Here is a 24,288-nt window from a genome sequence, read left to right on the forward strand (position 1 = left end):
TCAATATAGTGAAAATGAGTATACTACCCAAAGCAATCTATAGATTCAATGCAATCCCTATCAAGCTACCAGCGGTATTTTTCACAGAGCTAGAACAAATAATTTCACAAGTTGTATGGAAATACAAAAAAACTCGAATAGCCAAAGCAATCTTGAGAAAGAAGAATGGAACTGGAGGAATCAACCTACCTGACTTCAGGCTCTACTACAAAGCCACAGTCATCAAGACAGTATAGTTGGCACAAAGACAGAAATACAGATCACTGGAACAAAATAGAAAGCCCAGAGATAAATCCACACATCTATGGCCACCTTATCTTCGACAAAGGAGGCAAGAATATACAATGGATTAAAAACAATCTCTTTAACAAGTGGTGCTGGGAAAACTGTTTAACCACTTGTAAAAGAATGAAACTAGAACACTTTCTAACACCATACACAAAAATAAACTAAAAATGGATTAAAGATCTAAACTAGAAACTATAAAACTCCTAGAGGAGAACATAGGCAAAACACTCTCCGACATAAATCACAGTGGGATCCTCTATGACCCACCTCCCAGAATACTGGAAATAAAAGCAAAAATAGACAAATGGGACCTAATTAAAATTAAAAGCTTCTGCACAACAAAGGAAACTATAAGCAAGGTGAAAAGACAGCCTTTGGAATGGGAGAAAATAATAGCAAATGAAGCAACTGACAAACAACTAATCTTAAAAATATACAAGCAACTCCTGCACCTCAATTCCAGAAAAATAAACAACCAATCCAAAAATGGGCCAAAGAACTAAATAGACATCTCTCCAAAGAAGACATACAGATGGCTAACAAACACATGAAAAGATGCTCAACATCACTCATTATCAGAGAAATGCAAATCAAAACCACAGTGAGCTACCATTTCACACAGAATGGCTGCGATCCAAAAGTCTGCAAGCAATAAATGCTGGAGAGGCTGTGGAGAAAAGGAAACCCTCTTACACTGTTGGTGGGAATGCAAACTAGTACATCCACTATGGAGAACAGTGTGGAGATTCCTTAAAAAACTGGAAATAGAACTGCCTTATGACCCAGCAATTGCACTGCTGGGCATACACACAGAGGAAACCAGAATTGAAAGAAGCTCGTGTACCTCAATGTTCATTGCGGCACTGTTTATAATAGCAAGGACATGGAAGCAACCTAGATGTCCATCAGCAGATAAATGGCTAAGAAAGTAGTGGTACATATACACAATGGAATATTACTCAGCCATTAAAAAGAATATATTTGAATCAGTTATAATGAGGTGGATGAAACTGGAGCCTATTACACAGAGTGAAGTAAGACAGAAAGAAAGACACCAATACAGTATACTGCCACATATATATGGAATTTAGAAAGATGGTAATGATAACCCTGTATGTGAGACAGCAAAAGAGACACAGATGTATAGAACAGTCTTTTGGACTCTGTGGGAGAGGGAGAAGGTGGGATGGTTTGGGAGAATGGCATTGAAACATGTATAATATCATATAAGAAACGAATCGCCAGTCCAGATTTGATGCATGATACTGGATGCTTGGGGCTGGTCCACTGGGATGACCCAGAGAGATGGTACAGGGAGGGAGGTGGGAGGGGGGTTCAGGATGGGGAACACGTGTACACCCTTGGCAGATTCATGTTGATGTATGACAAAATCAATACAATATTGTAAAGTAAAAAAAAAAGTTTTCCTTGAGAAAAAGAAGATCCTAAAACCTCAAGGAATATGTGCCTCCTGGTATGGAGGAAGTAAACTTGGACCTGAGCCCAAAACCTAAGACATTTTATAATCACTCAGCAAGCAATTGTTAACTTGCCCAGGACACATCTGATAAATGCTTTCCTAAGAAGGGATCATAGCCTCACCTGTTCCAGTGGAACAGGACCCAGGACCCTGCATCTGGGCAGGAGCTGTCAGAACTCCAAGAGCACACCCTTCCCTGGGCTGCTCCCTCTTCATGGGCCAGGTCACCCAAGTCAGAGACCCCCATGGGGAGGAGCTTCAGCTTCACCATGAATCGTGGAGAATCCATGCATCATCGGTGCTGGTTTCAGTCCTGGCTGTGGGGGTGGTTTGCTGCCTGAAGGGAAAGTCTTGGTATCCTGGAATTGGCAGAGAGTGTAGGAGGGGATGTGCAGGAGAAAACCAAGGCAGAAAGCTGTGAGGTCAGTGAGCTCCATGACCCTGAAGATCCTGAGTCAAGGCCCCCCAGAGGACAGTCCACTTGGGGACACAGTGCTGTCAGCCCCCTGTTCTGGCTGAGCCTGCTGGAGGTCTTCTGCACACTCCCCTGGGTGGCTCGTGCTCTCCATTTTCCCTTAGAGCTGCCTAAGGACATGGGCGGCCTGTGAGTGTCTGAGGGCAGGAGGGATGGAAGATGCAGTTGCTGTGAAAGGGGTGTTTTAGGTGGAGAAGGTGTGAGCTGTCTTCACTCCATCGTGTTGGGGGTGAGGTGGGTGGCCCAGGTGGTTTACAGGTGGGTGGCGTGGCTTTTGTTTAAAGGCTGTGCTGTACTGAAGGGCACTGTGGGCACTGGGCAGCTGGGCAGGTGAAGTCCACCCCACACAGCTGGAGAGACAGAGAATCTGTCAGCTCCCAGGTGACTGGGTCAGGAAGTCAGATTGGGACCTGAATGAGGGTAGAGTTCAGATGTCCATGCCGCCTGGGTGCCAGATTTGACTAGGATGTTGATGCTAGAAGCAACATCATGCTGTGTTCAGATAGACCAGGAGCCCTTTAACCCTCCCCTCATTACCATCCCTAAGTGGTGATAATTTTAGATAGCATAAGATCTAAACTCAGCTTAGGACTCTAAAACTTGCACACATTTACTTTGTGACCTCCTGCCCTCTTTTAATTCCTCTGGTGCACAGAACGACTCATGGGTTACCCATGGTTCCCAGACAGTGCTGTGACCAACCACAGCACAGGCACTCCAGGCAGCACGAGTGGGAAGAGCAGGGTGATGCCAGTCCAGGGTGAGACTTTAAGGGTTAGGATTTCAAAGTGTGAAACCTCTGTCCTGTGAGAATTGAGGAGTGATCATAATGTTTGGGAAAGCCAGTACCAGGCTAATGTTCAACCTGGAGCACATGCAGGTCCCCCTTAATTAGAACAGAACAGCCAGCGAGTTCCCAGCACCCCGGCCCCTGTGTGCACCCCCATGGGGACCTTGGGTGAGGAGAAGGAGAATAGGTCTCCTCCTGCCCGGGGCCCTCAGGGTGGAGAGGAGGATCCTAAAGACTCTTCCTGGACCAGAGACACAGAGACCACCTCCCCAGGTCATCAGGGCTTCTCTCTGAGAGGTGAGGTTTTCACCTGCTGGTGTGTAAATGCGGTGACCTTGAAGAGCCTCAGTGGGTTCACTCACTCCTGACCCTGGGAACCTTAGAAATGGCTGGCCTCATCTAATCACTGACCTTTATCCAAGGCCACTTTTGCTGGCTGTCTCTCTTTTAGGTAGAGGCTATAGGAAGATACATATTTGTAAAAGTCTTCGATATGGAGCTCAACTGATGGGCAGGGAGTAAGGAGAATCATCTGAGTCCCAAAGTAGGCTTTGTGCCTTGACTCAGGGCTGGTTCCCCAAGAGCTAAGTGGTCTTTGCATTTATTTCCCAACTCTTTCTTCCATGTATCCCTCACTTCTGCTCGACCTGGGAGGCTGAAGAGTGGCTGCTGGTGGCAGAGATACTGTGGGCTCAGAGCAACCACTGAGGACCACACAGCAAGGGAGAGGAGGAGGGGGCACTGAGCCAAGCAGCCAGGGGCCTTGAGAGCATAGCATTAGCCATCAGATGTCAGTAATATCCACAGTGATGACCTTGAGGGTGGTGCTTTTCAATTCACTTTTTTAAAAAACTGTATTTTTATTGTCTCATTGAAAACTTTTTTTTAAATTGAAGTATGATTGACTTACAATATTATATTAGTTTCAAGTGTATAGCATAGTAATTCAATATTTCTGTACATTATAAAATGATCATGCTGATCAGTCTAGTTGCCCTCTGTCACCATACAAAGTTATTCCAATATTATTGACTGTATTTCCTATTTTGTACATTACATTCCCATAACTGGAAGTTTGTGCCTCTTAGTCTCCCTCACCTATTTCATTCATCCTCCAATCCCTCTAAATCCATTTTCTTTAATAAGTCAAGGAAATAGATGACACCTTTTAAAAAAGATTGCTTTCATAATGGTGAAAAATTCAAAATTCTTCTTAGAAGTGAAACTTCTAATTACTGTCCAGAAAAGTTGATTTTTAGAAGTGACTTTTCTCAACAGTTCTTGTTCTGCTATGATGGCCTGTAAACAGCAATGAGTTTTCTAAGCCCTTTGTGAAACCAAGCTCTGCCATTAAGGATAGGATAGATCTCGTCCCAGGACTCCTGTCTTTGTGCAAACTGTAGAAATCTTCGCTAATTTTTTGCTTTCTGATATGACAAGAAGTTTCTGGTTTATTGTTACACACAAAAAAGCTGGCCATCTTAAGTACAAATTTACCCCAGCCCTGGAGTCTCCATTTCTCTAAGCAGCCATGGCTCCTTCTAGTGGGAAATGGTATTTAGAGACTATGGTCTGGGCACTAGGGATGCTCATTGCTGTTGAGTTGGCTACTGTTTCTCAGCTTTGTCATTGTACAGAGCTAGAATACATTTTTTTTTAATAGTAAACAGACCTTGAGTTTATATGGGTATTTCCAATCTAAACCAGATTCAGGACAGTAGTATTTTTGCTTTATCTTTTTACTCTTAGATGGTTATCTCTTTTCCTCTCATCATCTTTTCTCTTCTCTGCCATGCTTAATGTTGGCTCAGATGGTAAAGAGTCTGCCTGCAGTGTGGGAGACCTGGGTTCGATCCTTGGGTTGGGATGGTCCCCTGGAGAAGGGCATGGCAACCCACTCCAGTATTCTTGCCTGGGAAATTCCATGGATAGAGGAGACTGGCAGGCTATAGTCCCTGGGGTCACAAAGAGTCAGACACGATTGAGCAACTTCAGTGAATCGTAGTTCTCAATGATACCGACATAATTATTCATTTAAAAATCTTTTTAAAAAATCTTATGATATCAACACTATTAACCATAATGTGACTTTTGGAAGTGTATTGTTGTTGCTGTTGATATTGTTCTTAGATAGACATATCACACAGGGAATGTGTTTTCATTTTTTTTTTTTAAAACACTTTTAATAATTTGTTTTTATGTAATTACCAGCCTACTGGATGGATATAGTTTTTGTTTCATTTTACTCTGAAATTTTAGGAATTGATTTTGAAAACTTGATTGTTTTATAATTACAATTCTGTATAATGTTGTCACAATTCCAAACAGAAGAGGCTGTTTTAAAAGAAGACTGGTATCCTTGTTCCATTCTAATTCTTCTCCCTCTTTAGATGTAACATTACAAATTTTGATTTATATTTTTATTTTGTAAATACTGTATTTTATAAACATTTAATTTTTTCCTGTGGCTTCAAATGAAAGGTCTGAATTTCATCTTTGGAGTCTCAAGAGCTTGGGTTCATAAGGAATTTTCTTAGAAGTATGATATGTAACATGGAACTCAGGTTTAAACTTTTTGTGGTACTTGTAAGTCCTTCAAAGCAGGTTCATGGCACCTCCAGGCCCAGATGCCCTGATGATGCAGGAGAATAGCAGATGCTTCCATGGGATTAGTTTCTACATCCAGAATCTTCCAGGGAGAGGGAACTTCAGGGTCCATCCTTAATCAGTTGAACCTAAACCAGTTTCTGGAGGCTTGCCTTCAGGTTTCAGAGTGCTCTTAATCCCTCCCAGGTGATGCTAAGGTGCAGTCAGGATGAAGACCACTTTGTCAGGAGGAGTGAAGTTATACTTAGAATCCTAGTGATTATGATTTTCCAAGAGTCATTTATTTTTCTCCTTAGCTATGGATCTTTCTCAACTCTGCTGTTTGTCACCTGTTCCCCCATTTCTGAAGATAAATTGTCCCTTCATTTCTCCCAAAAGCTCATTTTTTTCTGCTTATATATTTCACTCAAGCATTTTTTTTCTTTGTCTGATATAGGCTTTTTCTGTTTTCTGTGTTTTCTTAATTTTTCTCATGAAGCAGAGATGGTGAAGTTGGGTAAGAAACCTTTTAAGTATGTGTGGAAATGTAACGGAGAAACTATACTGAGTGGGGAATATTAGCACTTAACCCTGTGAAAATTTCCTCTAAGAAACAGGAAATAGGGCCCAAAAGTCAAGTGCTATCAGGAGGCTGAATACAAAGGACTCCTCCGAGAAATGTCTGCTGCAGAGACTCAGATTCTTGTAGAACTTTGATCAAATGTTGTCATATTATATTAGACTCTTTTTAAAAAAATCTTTCATGGTTTCATAGTTGTGAAGAATTCCTATAAAGATATAAAAACTCTATTTTTCAATGGTTTGTGGAAAGAATATTCAAAAATCAGACTGATGTCGAAGATGAAGAGTTTGGGGGAACAATTTTTGATCTTGTGGCTGCCTATCCAGAAAGTTTTCATTTGGTTAGTTTCAAGATTGATAGGGAATATTTTCTCAGTTGTTTTATTCCTCACTAGTTGAGTAAGGATCAAGAATAGACAGAAGAGTAGAAGCTGTAGGCTACGGACTGGCATTACTCCTTAGTGAGTTTGCTCATCTGGGTTATTAAAGACTGTCTTTCAGGAGATAACCCTAGACGCTTAGGCAGTAATGACCTGCCTTTATTTTACACTCTTTTTTGCTGAATTTCTTGCATTTATTGATATTCTTTTAGGTAGGTGACATTACTCTTACTCCTCCTGTAATTGAAATGATGTTATGATCAAATAGATGAGTAACAGACAGCTGAGTAACAGCCAACAAATGTCCGTCTAGTCAAAGCTGTGGTTTTATATGATATTATACATGTTTCAATGCCATTCTCCCAAATCATCCCACCCTCTCCCTCTCCCAAAGAGTACAAAAGACTGTTCTATACATCTGTGTCTCTTTTGCTGTCTCACATACAGGGTTATCATTACCATCTTTCTAAATTCCATATATATGCGTTAGTATACTGTATTGGTGTCTTTATTTCTGGCTTACTTCACTCTGTATAATCGGCTCCAGTTTCATCCACCTCATTAGAACTGATTCAAATGTATTCTTTTTAATGGCTGAGTAATACTCCATTGTGTATATGTACCACTACTTTCTTAGCCATTCATCTGCTGATGGACATCTAGGTTGCTTCCATGTCCTGGCTATTATAAACAGTGCTGCGATGAACATTGGGGTACACGAGCCTCTTTCAATTCTGGTTTCCTCTGTGTGTATGCCCAGCAGTGCAATTGCTGGGTCATAAGACAGTTCTATTTCCAGTTTTTTAAGGAATCTCTACACTGTTCTCCATAGTGGATGTACTAGTTTGCATTCCCACCAACAGTGTAAGAGGGTTTCCTTTTCTCCACACCCTCTCCAGCATTTATTGCTTGCAGATTTTTGGATCACAGCCATTCTGACTGGCATGAAATGGTACCTTATTGTGGTTTTGATTTGCATTTCTCTGATAATGAGTGATGTTGAGCATCTTTTCATGTGTTTGTTAGCCATCTGTATGTCTTCTTTGGAGAGATGTCTATTTAGCTTTGGCCCATTTTTGGATTGGTTGTTTATTTTTCTGGAATTGAGGTGCAGGAGTTGCTTGTATATTTTTAAGATTAGTTGTTTGTCAGTTGCTTCATTTGCTATTATTTTCTCCCATTCCAAAGGCTGTCTTTTCACCTTGCTTATAGTTTCCTTTTGGGAACACGTGTACACCTGTGGCAGATTCATGTTGATGTGTGGCAAAACCAATACAATGTTGTAAAGTAAAATAATAATAATAATAATAAAGCTCTGGTTTTTCCAGTTATGTATGGATATGAGAGTTGAACTATAAAGAAAGCTGAGCACTGAAAAACTGATGCTTTTGAACTTTGGTGTTCGAGAAGACTCTTGAGAGTCCCTTGGACTGCAAGGAGATCCAACCAGTCAATCCTAAAGGCGATCAGTCTTGAATATTCCTTGGAAAGACTAATGGTGAAGCTGAAACTCCAATATTTTGACCACCTGATACAAAGAACTGTCTCATGGGAAATGACCCTGATGCCAGAAAGATTGACGGTGGGAGGAGAAGGGGATGACAGAGGATGAGATGGTTGGATGGCATCACTGACTCAATGGACATGAGTTTGAGCAGGCTCTGGAAGTTGGTGATGGACAGGGAAGCCTGTCATGCTGAAGTCCATGAGATCACAAAGAGTTGGACACTATTGAGCAACTGTACTGAACAGACAGCAGTGATTCCCCCCAAAAATCAGAGTTTTAGGACACTTTGGGATGGCAGGTGTTATCACTGGGCTTGTGGTGGATATCCCCAGGTTTGTAGCCTGCAGCACTGGGCTTTCCTTGATCATATCTGGGCTGAGACTGCCATGTGTAGTTTGACTTTCTTGCTTCTCTGTGTAAGCCTCCAGACTTCCATCTCAGTAAATTGTATCAACAGTTTTACAATCTATGAGGGGCTCTTCTTAAGCTCTTAGTGCCTGCAGGAGTGAATGATGAGGCTTCCTAGAAATGTAACAGTGAGCCTTTGTGTTCTCGAGAACTAGTCATCTTCCTCTGATATGGTCATCCTACTCATAATTCTTCCAATAAACAGTCTTCTCTTCTCTGGAGTATATGAAATCTCCTGTGACCTTGTGGAAGGTAAGGCAGGTGTTACAGCCTGTGAACATGTGTGTGTAGAGCAAGACAGGAGTGTAGAGCTTCAGTGCCTCATCCATTTGAGAGATGGCATCAGCTTTCTGTCAATAATCTGATCAGGCACTAGTTAGTTGAGCAGAAAATGCTTTTTAGTTATGCTTTGTGTTTTGAATTTTGGATTCTCCTTCTCTTCCTCCTGTGGATTCCTCAACATCTTACAGACAGAAGAGAGCTATCCAAACAAACCCATCAGGGGACTTCCCTGGTGGTCCAGTGGTTAAGAGCCTGCCTTCCAGTGCAGGGGTCATGCATTTGCTCTCTGGTTAGGGAATTAAGGTATCACATGCCTCAGGGCAACTATGCTGGCGCTTTCCAACTAGAGAAGCATGTGCACTGCAATAAAGACCCAATACAGAAAAAAAAAAAAAAAGGTTCGTGTTGGAGATTTCTTGGTGAATGATGTTTTTCAGTTGAGTAGACCAGTTAAAGTTGATAGAGATCAAATCTAGACATTAATTGAGAACAATCAATGTTATATCATGTGGGAGATAGCCAGCATACTCAAAATATCCAAAAAAAAAAAAAAACCATTAAAAGTCATTTCACCATCTTGGTTCAATTAATCACTTTGATGTTTGGTTTCCACCTAAGTTAAGTGAGGAAAAAAGAAAAACCTTCTTGACCATTATTTCCACAAGCAATTCTCTACTGAAATGTAACTATTAATAAAATGCTCCTTTTAACAAACAAATTGTAATGGGCGATGACATGTGGATACTGTACACTAATGTGCAATGAAAGAGATTGTTGGGTAAGTGAAATGAACTACCACCAACCACACCAAAGTCCAGTCTTCATCCAGAGAAGGTGTTGTTGTGTATATGGTGGGACTGGGAGGGAGACCTCTGTTATGCACTCCTTCAGAAAACCAAACAGTTAATTCCAACGAGTACTTCTCCTCGTTAGGCCAACTTAAAGCAGCACTTGATGTAAAGTGTTTGAATTAGTCAACAGAAAATGAATTATCTTCCATCAGGGTAATGTAAGACCGCATGTTTCTTTGATGGCCAGACAAAAACTGTTACAGCTTGGCTTGGAAGTTCTGACTCATCTGCCATATTCAGCAGACACTGCTCCTTCGGGTTTCTATTAATTTTGTTTTCTATAAAATTCTTTTAATGGAAAGAATATTAATTCCCAGGAAGACTTTAAAAGGTACCTGAAATAGTTTTTGCTCAATATAAAGTTTTGGAAAGATGGAATTATAGTTTCCTGAAAAATGGCAGATGATAGTGGAATAGAACTTTGAATATGTTCAACAAAGTTCTAGGTGAAAATGAAAAATATGTTTTATTTTTACTTAAAAACCAAAAGAACTTTTTGGCCAACCCAATACTAAGACTTTATTGTCTTTGAATGTAAGATTTTGGCTTACGTTAAAACTATTTTCTGCTTCTCTTATTGGAGATAGTGGATCTGTGTATTTTTTTTTAAGATTAGCCGTGAATGTAGCATTTTGTCAAGATGGGTTTTTAAAATGCTATAATAAAAGTAAACCTTGTGTTAAGAAAAACTGGCATGACTTGTATTTCTAATTAGGGCTTTTTTCTTTCAGGAGGGCACCAAGGTAGTTCTGCCCATATTTTTGGGGGAAATGATTAGTTATGTTGAAAACTATGATCCTGCCAATTCTGCCGCTTCGCACGAAGCCTACGGCTACGCGGCAGGGCTGAGCGCCTGCGTTCTCGTGTGGGCCGTCCTGCACCACTTGTGCTTCTATCACATGCAGCGCGTGGGGATGAGGCTGAGAGTAGCCGTGTGCCACATGATCTACCGGAAGGTGAGTGTCGCTCGGTACCACAGTGTGTTCCTCCCCTGAAGGATCAGGAACATGTGGGGGAAGTTCTCTGTAAATTACAGATTTTGTAACTGGGATCATTTACAGCTTCCTAGAGAAGCTTGCTATTTGCATCAGGCCAATTTTTTTATTGTCATTTAAGCAAACTTTACCAGTAAATAATGAAAAGTTTTGTATTGAGATTGGGTCAGGGCTGCCTTTGATAGCTTAAATCCACAGGTTGTTGCATAATATCCACTCACCTTGTAATGGAATCTAATTAAAAAAATAAGTATAAAAAGTATTAAATTGGTTTTCAATGTTTCCGTACCTTAATGTTGTAGCTGTATTTGTGGCAATTTTGTTGTTCGTTAAGACCATCTTTTACATCAAAGTTGTATTTAAAAGTAAACCTCAGTGATCAGATTTGTAAAGTTAAATCTAGGAGCACAGAATGTATTTGAGAAAGGGAATGATTATATGTTTAAATGACCCATCTAATCATGTTGAGTGTAATTCTGTGAACTAAAGAAAAATATAAATGGAATCCATGCTAAATATAGACTCGCTCACTATATCCTATAGTTATGATTGTTCATAATGGTATTAAAGAATAGAGCTGATGTTGGAATGAAACTTGAAATCTTATGCTGTTTTTAGTAATTTTGGTGAGAATTTATTGCTATTCATTCAAGTTATTTTCTTAATTCAATATTTCCTTTTTCTTTAATATGAATTTTAGCACTTTTAATAAAACCTGATTTGATGTGTTCAGTGATTTTGTATTGAGAAATGTGACAGAATTATTCCATAGTTTACCCTGATCTTAACTAGTTTAAAAGAAATAAGGATTTTAGGTGTTTTTACAAAGGAATTGCCACTGATACACCAGTGTTAAGAGCTGAAGAGCTCTTTATAAACTTGATCCTGCATATCTCTTTGCCCTGGTCTGTTTGCTTTTTTTTAGAAAAATTTTGTTATTTAGCTGTATTTTATAGTTAAAATTTGCAGAGAGAGTAGATCTTAAGTGTTCTCACCACACACACACGAAAGGATAACCATGTGTGATGATGGGTATGTTCATTTGTTTTCCTATTGTAACCATTTCCCAATGTTTATTTATATCAAAACATCATGTTGCCCATTAAATATATTTAATTCTTATTACAAATGAAGAAAATCCTCAGTGAAAGCTATAATGAGGCAATTTAAATGAAATTTATTGTTTCTTTTACTGTTTGTTACTTATCTAGAGCTCCTGTTTCTTGGGAATACTTTTCTGGGCAAAATGTAGAATGTCTTCCCCATGTTTCCTTGAGCAGACTCTTGTTAAATCTGGGGACTGTGTGGACTCAGGGCCCTGGCATCTCACTGTGTGTGTTTGGTACATGATCCCAGTTTCTCCTTGGGTGACATACCTTCCAGTTAAGGGTCTTCACTGTCAGCCATCATCATTTTTGTTCTTCTCTTGCACCTTCTACCATTTAGTAGATAAATAGACAGATTTCCCCGCAAATTAGCTAGATGTTTATCTTTTCAGATAATGCTTAGTTTTCAGAAGTATGCAGGAAACTTCACCAGAACTGCATTGTGAAAACCTTAAGTTAGATTTGAGATGGTGGTTTAGTCAAACAAAGCTCATGCTTTGCTGCACCAGTAGGCCACTGTCCACCTAGTTTTTTTCCTCTTCCCACTAACACTTTGGAATCCTTTAGGAAATCTGATTTTGGAATCCTAAAGGAAATCCAGATTTCCTTTAGGAAATCTGATCTTACCTTGTATGTTGCCTATGTGAATGTAATCATCTCCCAAGCTGTTCATGTACTGGCTTAATTAGCCTAAAATAATTGTTTCTTTACCAAGTCAGAAGCTGTACATAACCTGAAATTCCAGAAACATGGGAATTTCCTTGAGCACAGCCTTACATCTGGATTTCTAGTGAGGTGCAGAAATAAGACACTTCTTGCAGGTTACATGTGGGCCGATTCCTTAGGGCAAACCTGGTGCTGCCGAGCGGCTCTGAAAGGCCCCTGTGAATGTCTGTGGTTCATGCTCAGGCCCCACCTCCTGACCCCTGATCCTGAGGAGAAAGCTGGTCGGGTGTTGGAAATGGAATGGCTGCTAAGCTCAAAGTCATAGTTTGTAATTTGGAATATGTATCATATATAATGGAGAAGGAAATGGCAACCGACTCCAGTATTCTTGCCTGGGAAATTCCATGGACAGAGGAGACTGGAGAGCTGCAGTCCACAGGGTCACAGAAAATCAAACGTGACTGAGCGACTAGTACACACATCACATATAAGATGGCTTGTCATTTATTTACCTTTATGCAGATTTGGTAAAATTACTGTTGGCTTTGGTTCATTCATTTAAAAAAATTGTTGTAAAATATACACGACATAAAATTTACCATTTTAACTGTTTTTAAGTTTACCATTTAGTGACATTAAGTACATTCACATTAAGCCATCGCTACTGTGCATCTCCAGAATTTTTTCTTCTTCCCAAACTGAATCTCTGCCCCCATTAACTCCTCAGTCCCCTCCTCTTAGTCATCATCCTTCTACTGCTTCTTTCTATGAATTTAGCTCCTCTAGGTCCCTCATATAAGTGAAATCACACAAAGTTTGTCATTTTGTTTATGCCATGTAAGTACAATGTCTTCAAGATTCATCAGTCTTGGAACAGATTCAGAATTTAAGTCCCTTTTAAGATTGAATCATATTCCTTTATATGTATGTACAACATTGTGTGTATCCATTCATCTGTTAGAGGGCATGTGAGTTGTTTATAACTTTTGATTTTTGTACATAATGCTGCTGTGAACACAGTGCACAAATAATCAGTTTAAGTTTGTGCTTTAATATGAGTACATTTCTGGAAGTGAAATTGCGATCAGTTCAGTTCAGCTGCTCAGTCGTGTCCAACTCTTTGCAACCCCATGAATCGCAGCACGCCAGGCCTCCCTGTCCATCACCAACTCCTGGAGTTCAATCAGATTCACATTCATAGAGTCAGTGATGCCATCCAGCCATCTCATCCTCAGTCGACCCCTTCTCCTCCTGCCCCCAATCCCTCCCAACATCAAAGTCTTTTCCAATGAGTCAACCCTCCGCATGAGTTGGCCAAAGTACTGGAGTTTCAGCTTTAGCATCATTCCTTCCAAAGAAATCCCAGGGCTGATCTCCTTCAGAATGGACTGGTTGGATCTCCTTGCAGTCCAAGGGACTCTCAAGAGTCTTCTTCAACACCACAGTTCAAAAGCATCAATTCTTTGGCGCTCAGCTTTCTTCACAGTCCAACTCTCACAACCATACATGACTACTGGAAAAACCATAGCCTTGACTAGACAGACCTTAGTTGGCAAAGTAATGTCTCTGCTTTTGAATATGCTATCTAGGTTGGTCATAACTTTTCTTCCAAGGAGTAAGCGTCTTTTAATTTCATGGCTGCAATCACCATCTGCAGTGATTCTGGAGCCCCCCAAAATAAAGTCTGACACTGTTTCCACTGTTTCCCCATCTATTTCCCATGAAGTGATGGGACCAGATGCCATGATCTTTGTTTTCTGAATGTTGAGCTTAAACCAACTTTTTCACTCTCTTCTTTCACTTTCATCAAGAGGCTTTTTAGTTCCTCTTCACTTTCTGCCATAAGGGTGGTATCATCTGCATATCTGAGGTTATTGATATTTCTACTGGCAATCTTGATTCCAGCTTGTATTTCTTCCAGTCCAGCATTTCTCATGATGTACTCTGCATATAAGTTAAATACTCAGGGTGACAATATACAGCCTTGAAGTACTCCTTTTCCTATTTGGAACCAGTCTGTTGCTCTATGTCTAGTTCTGACTGTTGCTTCCTGGCCTGCATACAGATTTCTCAAGAGTCAGGTTGGGTGGTCTGGTATTCCCATCTCTTTCAGAATTTTCCTCAGTTTATTGTGATCCACACAGTCAAAGGCTTTGGCATAGTCAATAAAGCAGAAATAGATGTTTTTCTGGAGCTCTCTTGCTTTTTCCATGATCCAGCGGATGTTGGCAATTTGATCTCTGGTTCCTCTGCCTTTTCTAAAACCAGCATGGACATCAGGAAGTTCATGCTTCACATATTGCTGAAGCCTGGCTTGGAGAATTTTGAGCATTGCTTTACTAGCATGTGCTGCTGCTAAGTCGCTTCAGTCATGTCTGACTCTGTGTGACCCCATAGACGGCAGCCCACCAGGCTCGCCCATCCCTGGGATTCTCTAGGCAAGAATATTGGAGTGGGTTGCCATTTCCTTCTCCAATGCATGAAAGTGAAAAGTCAAAGTGAAGTCGCTCAGTTGTGTCCGACTCTTCGCGACCCCATGGACTGGAGCCTACCAGGCTCCTCCGTCCGTGGATTTTCCAGGCAAGAGTACTCGAGTGAGGTGCCATTGCCTTCTCCACTAGCATGTGAGATGAGTGCAATTGTGTGGTAGTTTGAGCATTCTTTGGCATTGCCTTTCTTTGGGATTGGAATGAAAACTGACCTTTTCCAGTCTTGTGGCCACTGCTGAGTTTTCCAAATTTGCTGGCATATTGAGTGCAACACTTTCACAGCATCATCTTTCAGGATTTGAAATAGCTCTACTGCAATTCCATCACCTCCACTAGCTTTGTTCATAGTGATGCTTTCTAAGGCCCACTTGACTTCACATTCCAGGATGTCTGGCTCTAGATGAGTGATCACACCACTGTGATTATCCAGGTCATGAAGATCTTTTTTGTACGGTTCCTCTGTGTATTCTTGCCACCTCTTCTTAGTATCTTCTGCTTCTGTTAGGTCCATACCATTTCTGTCCTTTATCGAGCCCATCTTTGCATGAAATGTTCCCTTGATATCTCTAATTTTCTTAAGTGATCTCTAGTCTTTCCCATTCTGTTCTTTTCCTCTATTTCTTTGCATTGATTGCTGAAGAAGGCTTTCTTATCTCTTCTTGCTATTCTCTGGAACTCTGTATTCAGATGCTTATATCTTTCCTTTTCTCCTTTGCTTTTTGCTTCTCTTCTTTTCACAGCTATTTGTAAGGCCTCCCCAAATTGGTATACTATATGTTAATTTCATGTTTGGTCTTTTGCGAAACTGCCATACTTTCTTCCATTGTGGCTGTATCACTTTATAGTCTTACTTGATCGTTGATTTTTCTGTTTAACTTGAGGACTAAGTGGAACATTTTTATCAACCATGACATTTTGTTTGGATCCATGGCTCCAGTTGGTGGTCTGTTCACATAGCTCAAGGTGGTCTGTTCAGGTTCCTCGGATCTCTAGGGAATTTTTCAGAGCTTTTTATCAATGAAAGAATTGTACAGCATAGGCTGTGCTTTTTGTCAAGTCAGCAGAATGGCATTAAGAACACAGGTTCCTCACAGGATTAGTGTTTTGAATATTTTACTGGTTAGTTTTAAAATGAGGAAACTAAGACCAAAGTGTTTAAATGATGTCATACCTGGTATTAATGGCTGACCACATTTATAGTCCAAATCCCTTAATCTCTTTCCTTGAGGCAGCCTCTCCACTCTCATCTTGTTGTTGTTCAGTCACTCAGTCCTGTCCAGCTGTTGGTGACCCCATGGACTGTAGCACACCAGCCTTCCCTGTCCTTCAATATCTTATGGAGTTTGCTCAAACTCATGTCCATTGAGTCAGGGATGCCATTCAACCATTTCATCCTCTGTTGTCCCATCTTATTCCTGTCCTCAATCTTTCCCAGCATCAGAATCTTTTCCAATTCGTCAGCTTGGCATCAAGTGGCCAAAGTTTTGGAGCTTCAGCTTTAGTATCAGTCCTTCCAATGAATATCCAGGGTTGATTTTCTTTAGGATTGGGTGGTTGGATCTCCTAGGTGTCCAAAGGACTCTCAAGAGTCTTCTCTAGCACCACATTTCAAAAGCATCAATTATTCTTTATTGTCCAGCTCTCACATCTGTACATGACCACTGGAAAGCCTATAGCTTTGACTATATGGACCTTTATCAGCATAGTGATGCCTCCACTTTTTAATATGCTATCTAGATTTTGGCTCAAAATTGCTTTAGTTGACCCCTAAGTCTAAATCTGTATCCCTTTATCCTTCACACAGGTCCAAGTTCATTGAGAAACAGGGTGGAGGGTTTCACCTGTCTCCTGCTCCTCCCTTTGCTGTCCTTGTGGGCAGGGCTGCTGCCACATTAAATCATCTGAGGATGAACATGGGTCGCTAGAGCCCTGCTTTCAGGCATCATCCTGTTTGCTCGTCCTGACACCACACAAAACCCCAGGAAAATGCACTCCATTTTGCTATGTTCTCAGACTGACTTGGTGTCACGGTAGGAATCTGATTCTCTGTCTTTCTCTCATTTCAGTCACTTCACCTGAGTAGCTCTGCGATGGGGAAGACCACCACAGGCCAGATAGTCAACCTGATGTCCAACGATGTGAACAGGTTCGATCAGGTGAGCTGCCCCTGAGGGATCCTCTTCCATTTCCCATCCTCCTCACTGGGTTTAGCTTATTGGGCTTCCAGGTGCCAGGGTTTGGTGTCAGCCAGGGTTCTGTTGAGGACGCAAGGCAAAGATTCTCTTTATCCAACCCTCATTTCCTCTGTGTGCAGCTTAGATGTGATAATATGTGTTGTCCTGTAGATGAGGGTTTTGTTTTCCTGACAAGGTCTGCAGCATACTTTCAGTAATAGGCAGGCAGTGGCACCCCACTCCAGTACTCTTGCCTAGAAATTCCCATGGACAGAGAAGCCTGGTAGGCTGCAGTCCATGGGGTTGCTAAGAGTCGGGCACGACTGAGCGACTTCACTTTCACTTTTGTGCATTGGAGAAGGAAATGGCAACCCACTCCAGTATTCTTGCCTGGAGAATCCCAGGGACAGAGGAGCCTAGTGGGCTGCCGTCTATGGGGTCGCACAGAGTCGGACACGACTAAAGCGACTTAGCAGCAACAGCAGCAGCAGTAGCAGCAGTGTTCTTGCCCAGCTTGGTTAGTGTTTCTGGGGTCCTCCTGGAGTGGCCCATCTTGGCACGTGGTATGAGTGTTGCTGGACTGTTTTCCTCCCCATCGGGATGATGAAGGCCTGGTGGGCAGGGATTGTTCTTTTTGTGTGCCCTGTTCAGTGCCTGCTGCATAGGGAGCCTTTGAGGAATAATGCCAAGTGTGTGGTCCCTAGTTAGACACAGCCTCCTCTCTGCTGTCCCATCACACCCATTTCACACTTACTTTATGAACAGATCACGTTACCCAGAGTGTTGTAGCTGTTGGTCAGATCTGTATAGACCACTTCTCTTTCCTGGATGATCCTGGCCTTTAAGTTTAGGGGCTTCCCTTGTGGCTCAGGTGGTAAAGAGTCCACCTGCAATGCAGGAGGCCTGGTTTCTATCTCTGGGTCAGGAAGATTCCCTGGTGAAGGAAATGGCAATCCACTCCAGGATTCTTGCCTGGGAAAATCCCATGGACAGAGAAGCTTGGTGGGCTACAATCCATGGAGTCGAAAAAATCAGGCATGACTCAATGACTAATGCTTTCACTTCTCCTTCAGTTATTTATTCATTAAACATGATGTAAGGCCTCTACTTAATTTGAAGGTGAATCAGCCTTAATTTCTTCCCTGGAAAGGCCGCAACCTGTCTGGAAGGTAAATACACAAGTAATTATTGGAGAGAGTGGTAGGTACCATAATATAGGCTCTTCTGGGGTGATGGGGGCTGAATTTTGGGACAGAGAGAGTTTGGGGAAGCCCTGAGCTCATCTGTGTTGTGGACAAAATCAACATTTTCCTTCAGTGCTACTGTTCAGGTTCTCCCTGGCACATCCCTGAGGCCGGCCCTGTGCTGCCCCAGAACAGCGTCATCTGGGGTGGACACTTGGATTTCTGCTTCATCAGGTTTAAAACTCACTGAGATCATTTCTGTTTAGATTCCTATCTGTTCCTTCAGAACAGATTGTTCTACACTCTGTCCTTACTTATTTTGATTTTATAGTCCTAAGAAGGCTTGTCTTTCTCTTTTAAGGTAACGATGTTCTTGCACTATCTGTGGGTGGGGCCACTGCAGGCTGTCGCAGTGACCACCCTGCTCTGGATGGAAATAGGAATATCTTGTCTTGCTGGGATGGCGGTTCTCATTATTCTTCTGCTTCTGCAAAGCTGCTTCGGGATGTTGTTTTCATCACTCAGGTAAGAGAAACACTGGTTTAAAAACTAGGTGATGTGTGCTTGGTAACATTCACCATTTGCTCAATGCTTCTGTTCAAAAACAAAACCAATGCCTTCTCTAGTCTCTTGTTTACGTGGATTGTAGACCCTTCAGGCTTAGCCAGTGGAGGCTCCAGCCCTAAGCTGAAGGCTTATCGAGAAGAGGGAAAGGTGATGGCACTCACTGGCTCCTTCTAGCACCATACCTGAATAAGTGCAGTGTCCTTGAGCAGAAGTTACCTATATTGAAGTTATTTAAGTATTATTAAATAGTAACATTCCTATATGCTCAAGTTTAGCTGCATGTATTTTTGTTATGCAGTTTTCAGGTATCTATGTTCATGTCTTGCATTTAATTCAGTGTTTCCATTAACTTATATGAGCCTCAAGGACAAGGTCAGTCTTAATTAACTTTGCCTTTATACAGCCACACAGTCCCAGCAGCATATGTGATAGAGCAGTGGCTGGTGATGAAGGGCCTAACGGTGATGAGATAGACCTGAAGCAGGTCCCAGAGGGTTGGAGGTGGGTCATTGTCCAGGTTGTCAGGTGATGGACGTATTGTTCTCTTTGAAGATTTTTTTCGAGTTTTTTTTTTTTTTCTTCTTTTTTTTGGTGACTTTACATGTGATAGTTTTGTCTATTTGAAATTCCCTTTCCTGTCTCACTGTGGAGAGATGTTCCTTACCCTTCTGGGCCCTGTTCCAGTGCTGCCAGGTCTCTGAAGCTCTTGCTCTCCCTTCCCAGTGGAATTAACAGCCTGATCTTTTCTGCTCGCCGGCACTTCCTTCCTATTTTATCACACAGACACTGTCTTCCCATTAGATTCAGTATCTTTTTGAATCCCCTGCCCAACTGCGACCTTAGGTGGAAAGTTTGTACCTGACTTACTTTGGGTCTTCCTCAGCCAGTACTGTGAGTTCTCCAAGTTACTCCTTGAATTGGTCTGAATGGTTGACTTCCTAGAAGTCTTTGTCTCCATTTTCACTTTGAGAAGGACCTGCCTGTGTTGTCAGCACAGAAGAGGTGTAGGGAATCATGGATCCCTGGTCCCTCCCTGTGCCCCCTGCTGCTGCTGCTAAAGAAAGTTGGTCTGTGGTCACTGAGGCTCATCTCTCACGTCTGTCCCTTCAGGAGTAAGACCGCAGCTGTCACGGATGACAGGATCAGGACCATGAGTGAAGTTATAACTGGCATCAAAACAATCAAAATGAATGCTTGGGAAAAGTCATTTATAGACCTTATTACCAGACTGAGAAGGTAAGTTTTTTATATATCACACCATATTTTTGTACTTCCCCCACCCCTGTTTTTACTGAATGAAATTAGAAGTCTTACCACTTTTCACTTGAAGATGAGCTTAAATACTATGAACCCACACCTCGCATGTGGCAGGCAGGTTAAGTGGAAGAGGGGAGATGTCATTTTAACCTGCTGTTCCATTTACAATCTTCTTAAAGGCAAAATATGCTTCTGAAGTCAAACAGTCAATAAAAACATGAAAAAAATGTTCAGCATCACTCTTTATTAGAGAAATGCAAATCAAAACTGCAATGAAGTATCACCTCACACTGGTAGGAATGGCCATCAAGAAAACATCTACAAACAATACCTTTTTGCTCTGTGGTGGGAGTGCAAATTGGCACAGCTATTATGGACAACAGGATTGAGATTCCTTAGAAAACTAGGAATAAGTCTACGTATGACCCAGCCATCCCACTACTGGGCATATGTCCCGAGAAAACCAGAATTCAAAAAGACACATGTACCTCAATGCTCATTGCAGCACTGTTTACAATAGCCAGGACATGTACTTCCAGAGGGGCCATGGTGCCTGCCTCTGTCTGATGTCTTGGTGTCTCACAATTTTGGGGTGTCTTATTCTCTTCCCCCACAAGTTCATGAGCCCCTGGAGGAGAAGGGCTGTGTCTTTCTGTCATCAGAGGGGAGCCCCGCCCAGGACTTGTGGTTATGAATGCTTGTTGAATGAATATTCAAACCCAGCCTGATTGACTCACAGTGTTTACAAGGGTGACAGGAAGCCTCTGCTTTAGTTGGAAGAGTGGAGTGGTGATGAAGTGTGTGGTCCTGGTGTCGGACGGAGCCCTGGAGGTGCACTCTATAGTCCCTCCATGTGAGGACTTGGATATCAATACTTCTTTTAAAACCTATTTCGTTCTCTCTATTCCAGGAAGGAAATTTCCAAGATTCTGAAAAGTTCCTACCTTAGGGGCATGAATTTGGCATCATTTTTTGCTGTAAGCAAAATCATGATTTTTGTCACCTTCATCACCAATGAGCTCCTTGACAACCGGATCTCAGCCAGCCAAGTGTTTGTGGTGGTGACGCTGTTCGAGGCTCTGCGGTTCTCGAGCACCCTCTACTTCCCCATGGCCGTCGAGAAGGTGTCAGAGGCTGTCGTCAGCATCCGAAGAATCAAGGTTTGGGGACAAATAACTTTTTAAAGTTATAGGCAGATTTTACCTCAGATAGCTCCTTTATGTGGTATCCCTGTGTGCCAGTTAGGTAAGATTTAACTCTCCCAGTGCCAAAGCTGGCAGTCTTCCCAGAATGCTGCAGGTGCTCTCTTCTCTTCTTAGGTAGAGTGTGTTACGGATGTCCTAAGACTGGTTCTCATGTAGGGGCAGTAGTATATATAAGTAGCACAGCACAGGGCTCTTGTGTAGTGGTGCCTGCAGAGTGACTAAAATGTCTAAAAGCAGGAGAAGCATGAGAGTGCATCTCCTGTGCTGACTCCAGGGACCAGGCAGTGGCTGTGCAGTCCTGGGGCACAGGAGTCCTCTCTGGGCCGGGAGGGGAGGAGCTTGCTGAGAGCTCCCTGCTGCTTGGACAGGAAGAGTGGCCTCAGATTCACTTAACTCTCTGTGTTCAAAAATGAGTTCTTTCCTCCACAGATGTTTTGCTTGTTGGTGTCTGAGCCTGCCTTTTGTATCTGCCTTGTCATTCCTGGCCCCTTTTTATTTACTGCGTAATCCTCTCTCTAACTGCCCTCTTCTTTTCAAATTTGTAATTCCCACCATTATGTGAACCAAGAACTTCCACATGCACAAGCTGGATTTATAAAGGCTAAGGAACCAGAGATCAAATTGCCAACATCCACTGGATCATAGAAAAAGCAAGATAATTCCAGAAAGGCATCTACTTCTCCTTCATTGAAAACACTAAAGTCTTTGACTGTATGGATCACAAGGAACTGTGGAAAATTCTGAAAGAGATGGGAATACCAGACCATCTGACCTGTCTCCTGAGAAAACTGTACTCAGGTCAAGAAACAACAGTTAGAACTGTTGCTGGAACAAGCAATGGAACAAAGACTGGTTTCAGATTGGTAAAGGAGTACGTTAAGGCTGTATATTGTCACCTTCTCTCAAGGGTCGGTCAGTAAAGAATCTGCCTGCAATGCAGAAAACCAGGGTTTGATCTCTGTGTTGGGAAGATCCCCTGGAGAAGGGCCTGACAACCCACTCCAGTGTTCTTGCCTGGAGAATTGCCATGGACAGAGGCACCTGGAGGGCTACAATCCATGGGGTCCCTAAGAGTCGGACACGACCGAAGCAACTAAGCACAGCACAGCACGTCAACGCTGTTTATTGTCACCTTGCTTATTTAACTTATATTCAGAGTATATCATGTGAAATGCCAGGCTGGATGATGCTCAAGCTGGAATCAAGATTGCCAGGAGAAATATCGATAACCTCAGATATGCAGATGACACCACCCTTATGGCAGAAAGTGAAGAGGAACTAGAAAGCCTGTTGATGAAAGTGAAAGAGGACAGTGAAAAAGTTGGCTTAAAGCTCAGCATTCAGGAAATTAAGATCATGGCATCTGGTCTCATCACTTCATTGCAATATATGGAAAACAATGGAAGCAGTGACACATTTTATTTCCTTGGGCTCCAAAATCACTGCAGAGGGTGACTGCAGCCATGAAATTAAAAGACGGTTGCTACTTGGAAGAAAAGCTGTGACAAACCTAGACAGCATTATTAAAAACCGGAGACATTACTTTGCCAACGAAAGTCCAAATAGTCAAAGCTATAATTTTTCCAATAGTATTGGACAGATGTGAGAGTTAAACCACAAAGAAGACTGAGTGCCAAATAATTGATGCTTTGGAATTGTGGTACTGGAGAAGACTCTTGAGAGTTCCTTGGGCTGCAAAGATTTCAAACCAGTCAATCCTAAAGGAAATCAACCCTGAGTACTCAGTGGAAGGACTGATGCTGAAGCTGAAGCTACAATACTTGGCCACCTAATGCCAAGAGCTGACTCATTGGAAAAGACTCTGATGTTTTTTGAAGATTGAAGGCAGGAGAAGGCAGCAACAGAGGGTGAGATGGTTAGATAGCGTCACTGACTCAATCAGCATGAATTTGAGCAAACTCTTGGAGATAGTGAAGGACAGGGGAGCCTGGCGTGCCGCAGTCCACGGGGCTGCAAAGAGTTAGACACTACTTGATGACTGAACCACAACAAATGCACTATATTATATGATTTTATTGATATATACCATGAGCTGTAATAACAGTAATATTATTCCATATGCTATTTAATATGTTCTGATGTGAACTAATACTTTAAGTATAGTTGGTAGAACATTATTTAGATTGTACAAAGGTTTTTATTGCAAATCCCAGGAAAGCAGTTGTTTTTTGTTTGTGCTTTCTTCCACAATTTAACAATCTGTTTTTGTTTGTTTTGTTTTCTGTAGAGTTTTCTATTACTTGATGAGATACCAGAGCTCCACCCTCAGCAGCCATCGGATGGTGAAAGGATAGTGGACGTGCAAGATTTCACTGCTTTTTGGGATGAGGTAACAAGTCCTCCATTGCAGGATCCTGACTTCTAATAGACGACTGTGATGTGAATTTACTGGAGAATTTTTAGATTTTATGCATGGTGTAAATTGTGACTTGCTCATTTACTGAAAGTATGTTTTAAAAATTCTCAAAATTTGGACTAAAGTTGTATCTAATGGAGATTAAGTATAAAATCAACCTAAGACCTTTGACTTATTGCTTGCTCTCTGTCTCATTTTCAAGAGAGCTTTCAAAGTATTAGCACCTTTTGAACTTAAAGTACATGCATTTGTAATGTTAGCATTTATAGGAATGGACAGACAAAATGCTGCAGTGTGGAATGGGTTAATTGCACAACTGGTTGTTAAAGAGGCTTTGGGGAGTTAGTGTACAAGTTAGCCTTGATTATCAGATCACATTATTATACATAGAATGAGGCTGTGATCTGGGTTTTGGCTGGGGGCTCCCCCATCCTGAGCTTCTGGATGGTGCTGGACACTTTGGTGGCAGCCAGGGGCAGGAGGAGACAGCAGGTGGGCATGATGAGCACCAGTGATTCCCAGTTAAAGGACTGCACTTGATGACAAGTCGACACAGTTGTTGACAAGTTGTTGACAAGTTGGTGGTTTCCAACACTTGGTTTATTTGTTAGTTGCAGGCAAAGAGAAAAAATGACCAGG

At 41.8% G+C, this 24,288-nt stretch overlaps 1 protein-coding gene across 1 annotated transcript in view; it reads left to right on the plus strand.

Annotated features, from left to right (window-relative positions):
- LOC138089046 (ATP-binding cassette sub-family C member 4-like) overlaps window positions 1–24,288 on the plus strand; it is a 197,552-nt gene that overhangs the window by 24,057 nt on the left and 149,207 nt on the right. The window contains exons 6-11 of the mRNA XM_068984369.1: window positions 10,361–10,585; window positions 16,952–17,041; window positions 18,605–18,768; window positions 19,921–20,046; window positions 20,978–21,227; window positions 23,521–23,622. Coding sequence (XP_068840470.1) covers window positions 10,361–10,585; window positions 16,952–17,041; window positions 18,605–18,768; window positions 19,921–20,046; window positions 20,978–21,227; window positions 23,521–23,622 — 957 coding nt within the window. The remainder of the gene's footprint in view (window positions 1–10,360; window positions 10,586–16,951; window positions 17,042–18,604; window positions 18,769–19,920; window positions 20,047–20,977; window positions 21,228–23,520; window positions 23,623–24,288) is intronic.

The sequence above is a fragment of the Capricornis sumatraensis genome, chromosome 12, assembly GCF_032405125.1.
Source record: "Capricornis sumatraensis isolate serow.1 chromosome 12, serow.2, whole genome shotgun sequence".
Lineage (NCBI taxonomy): Eukaryota > Metazoa > Chordata > Mammalia > Artiodactyla > Bovidae > Capricornis > Capricornis sumatraensis.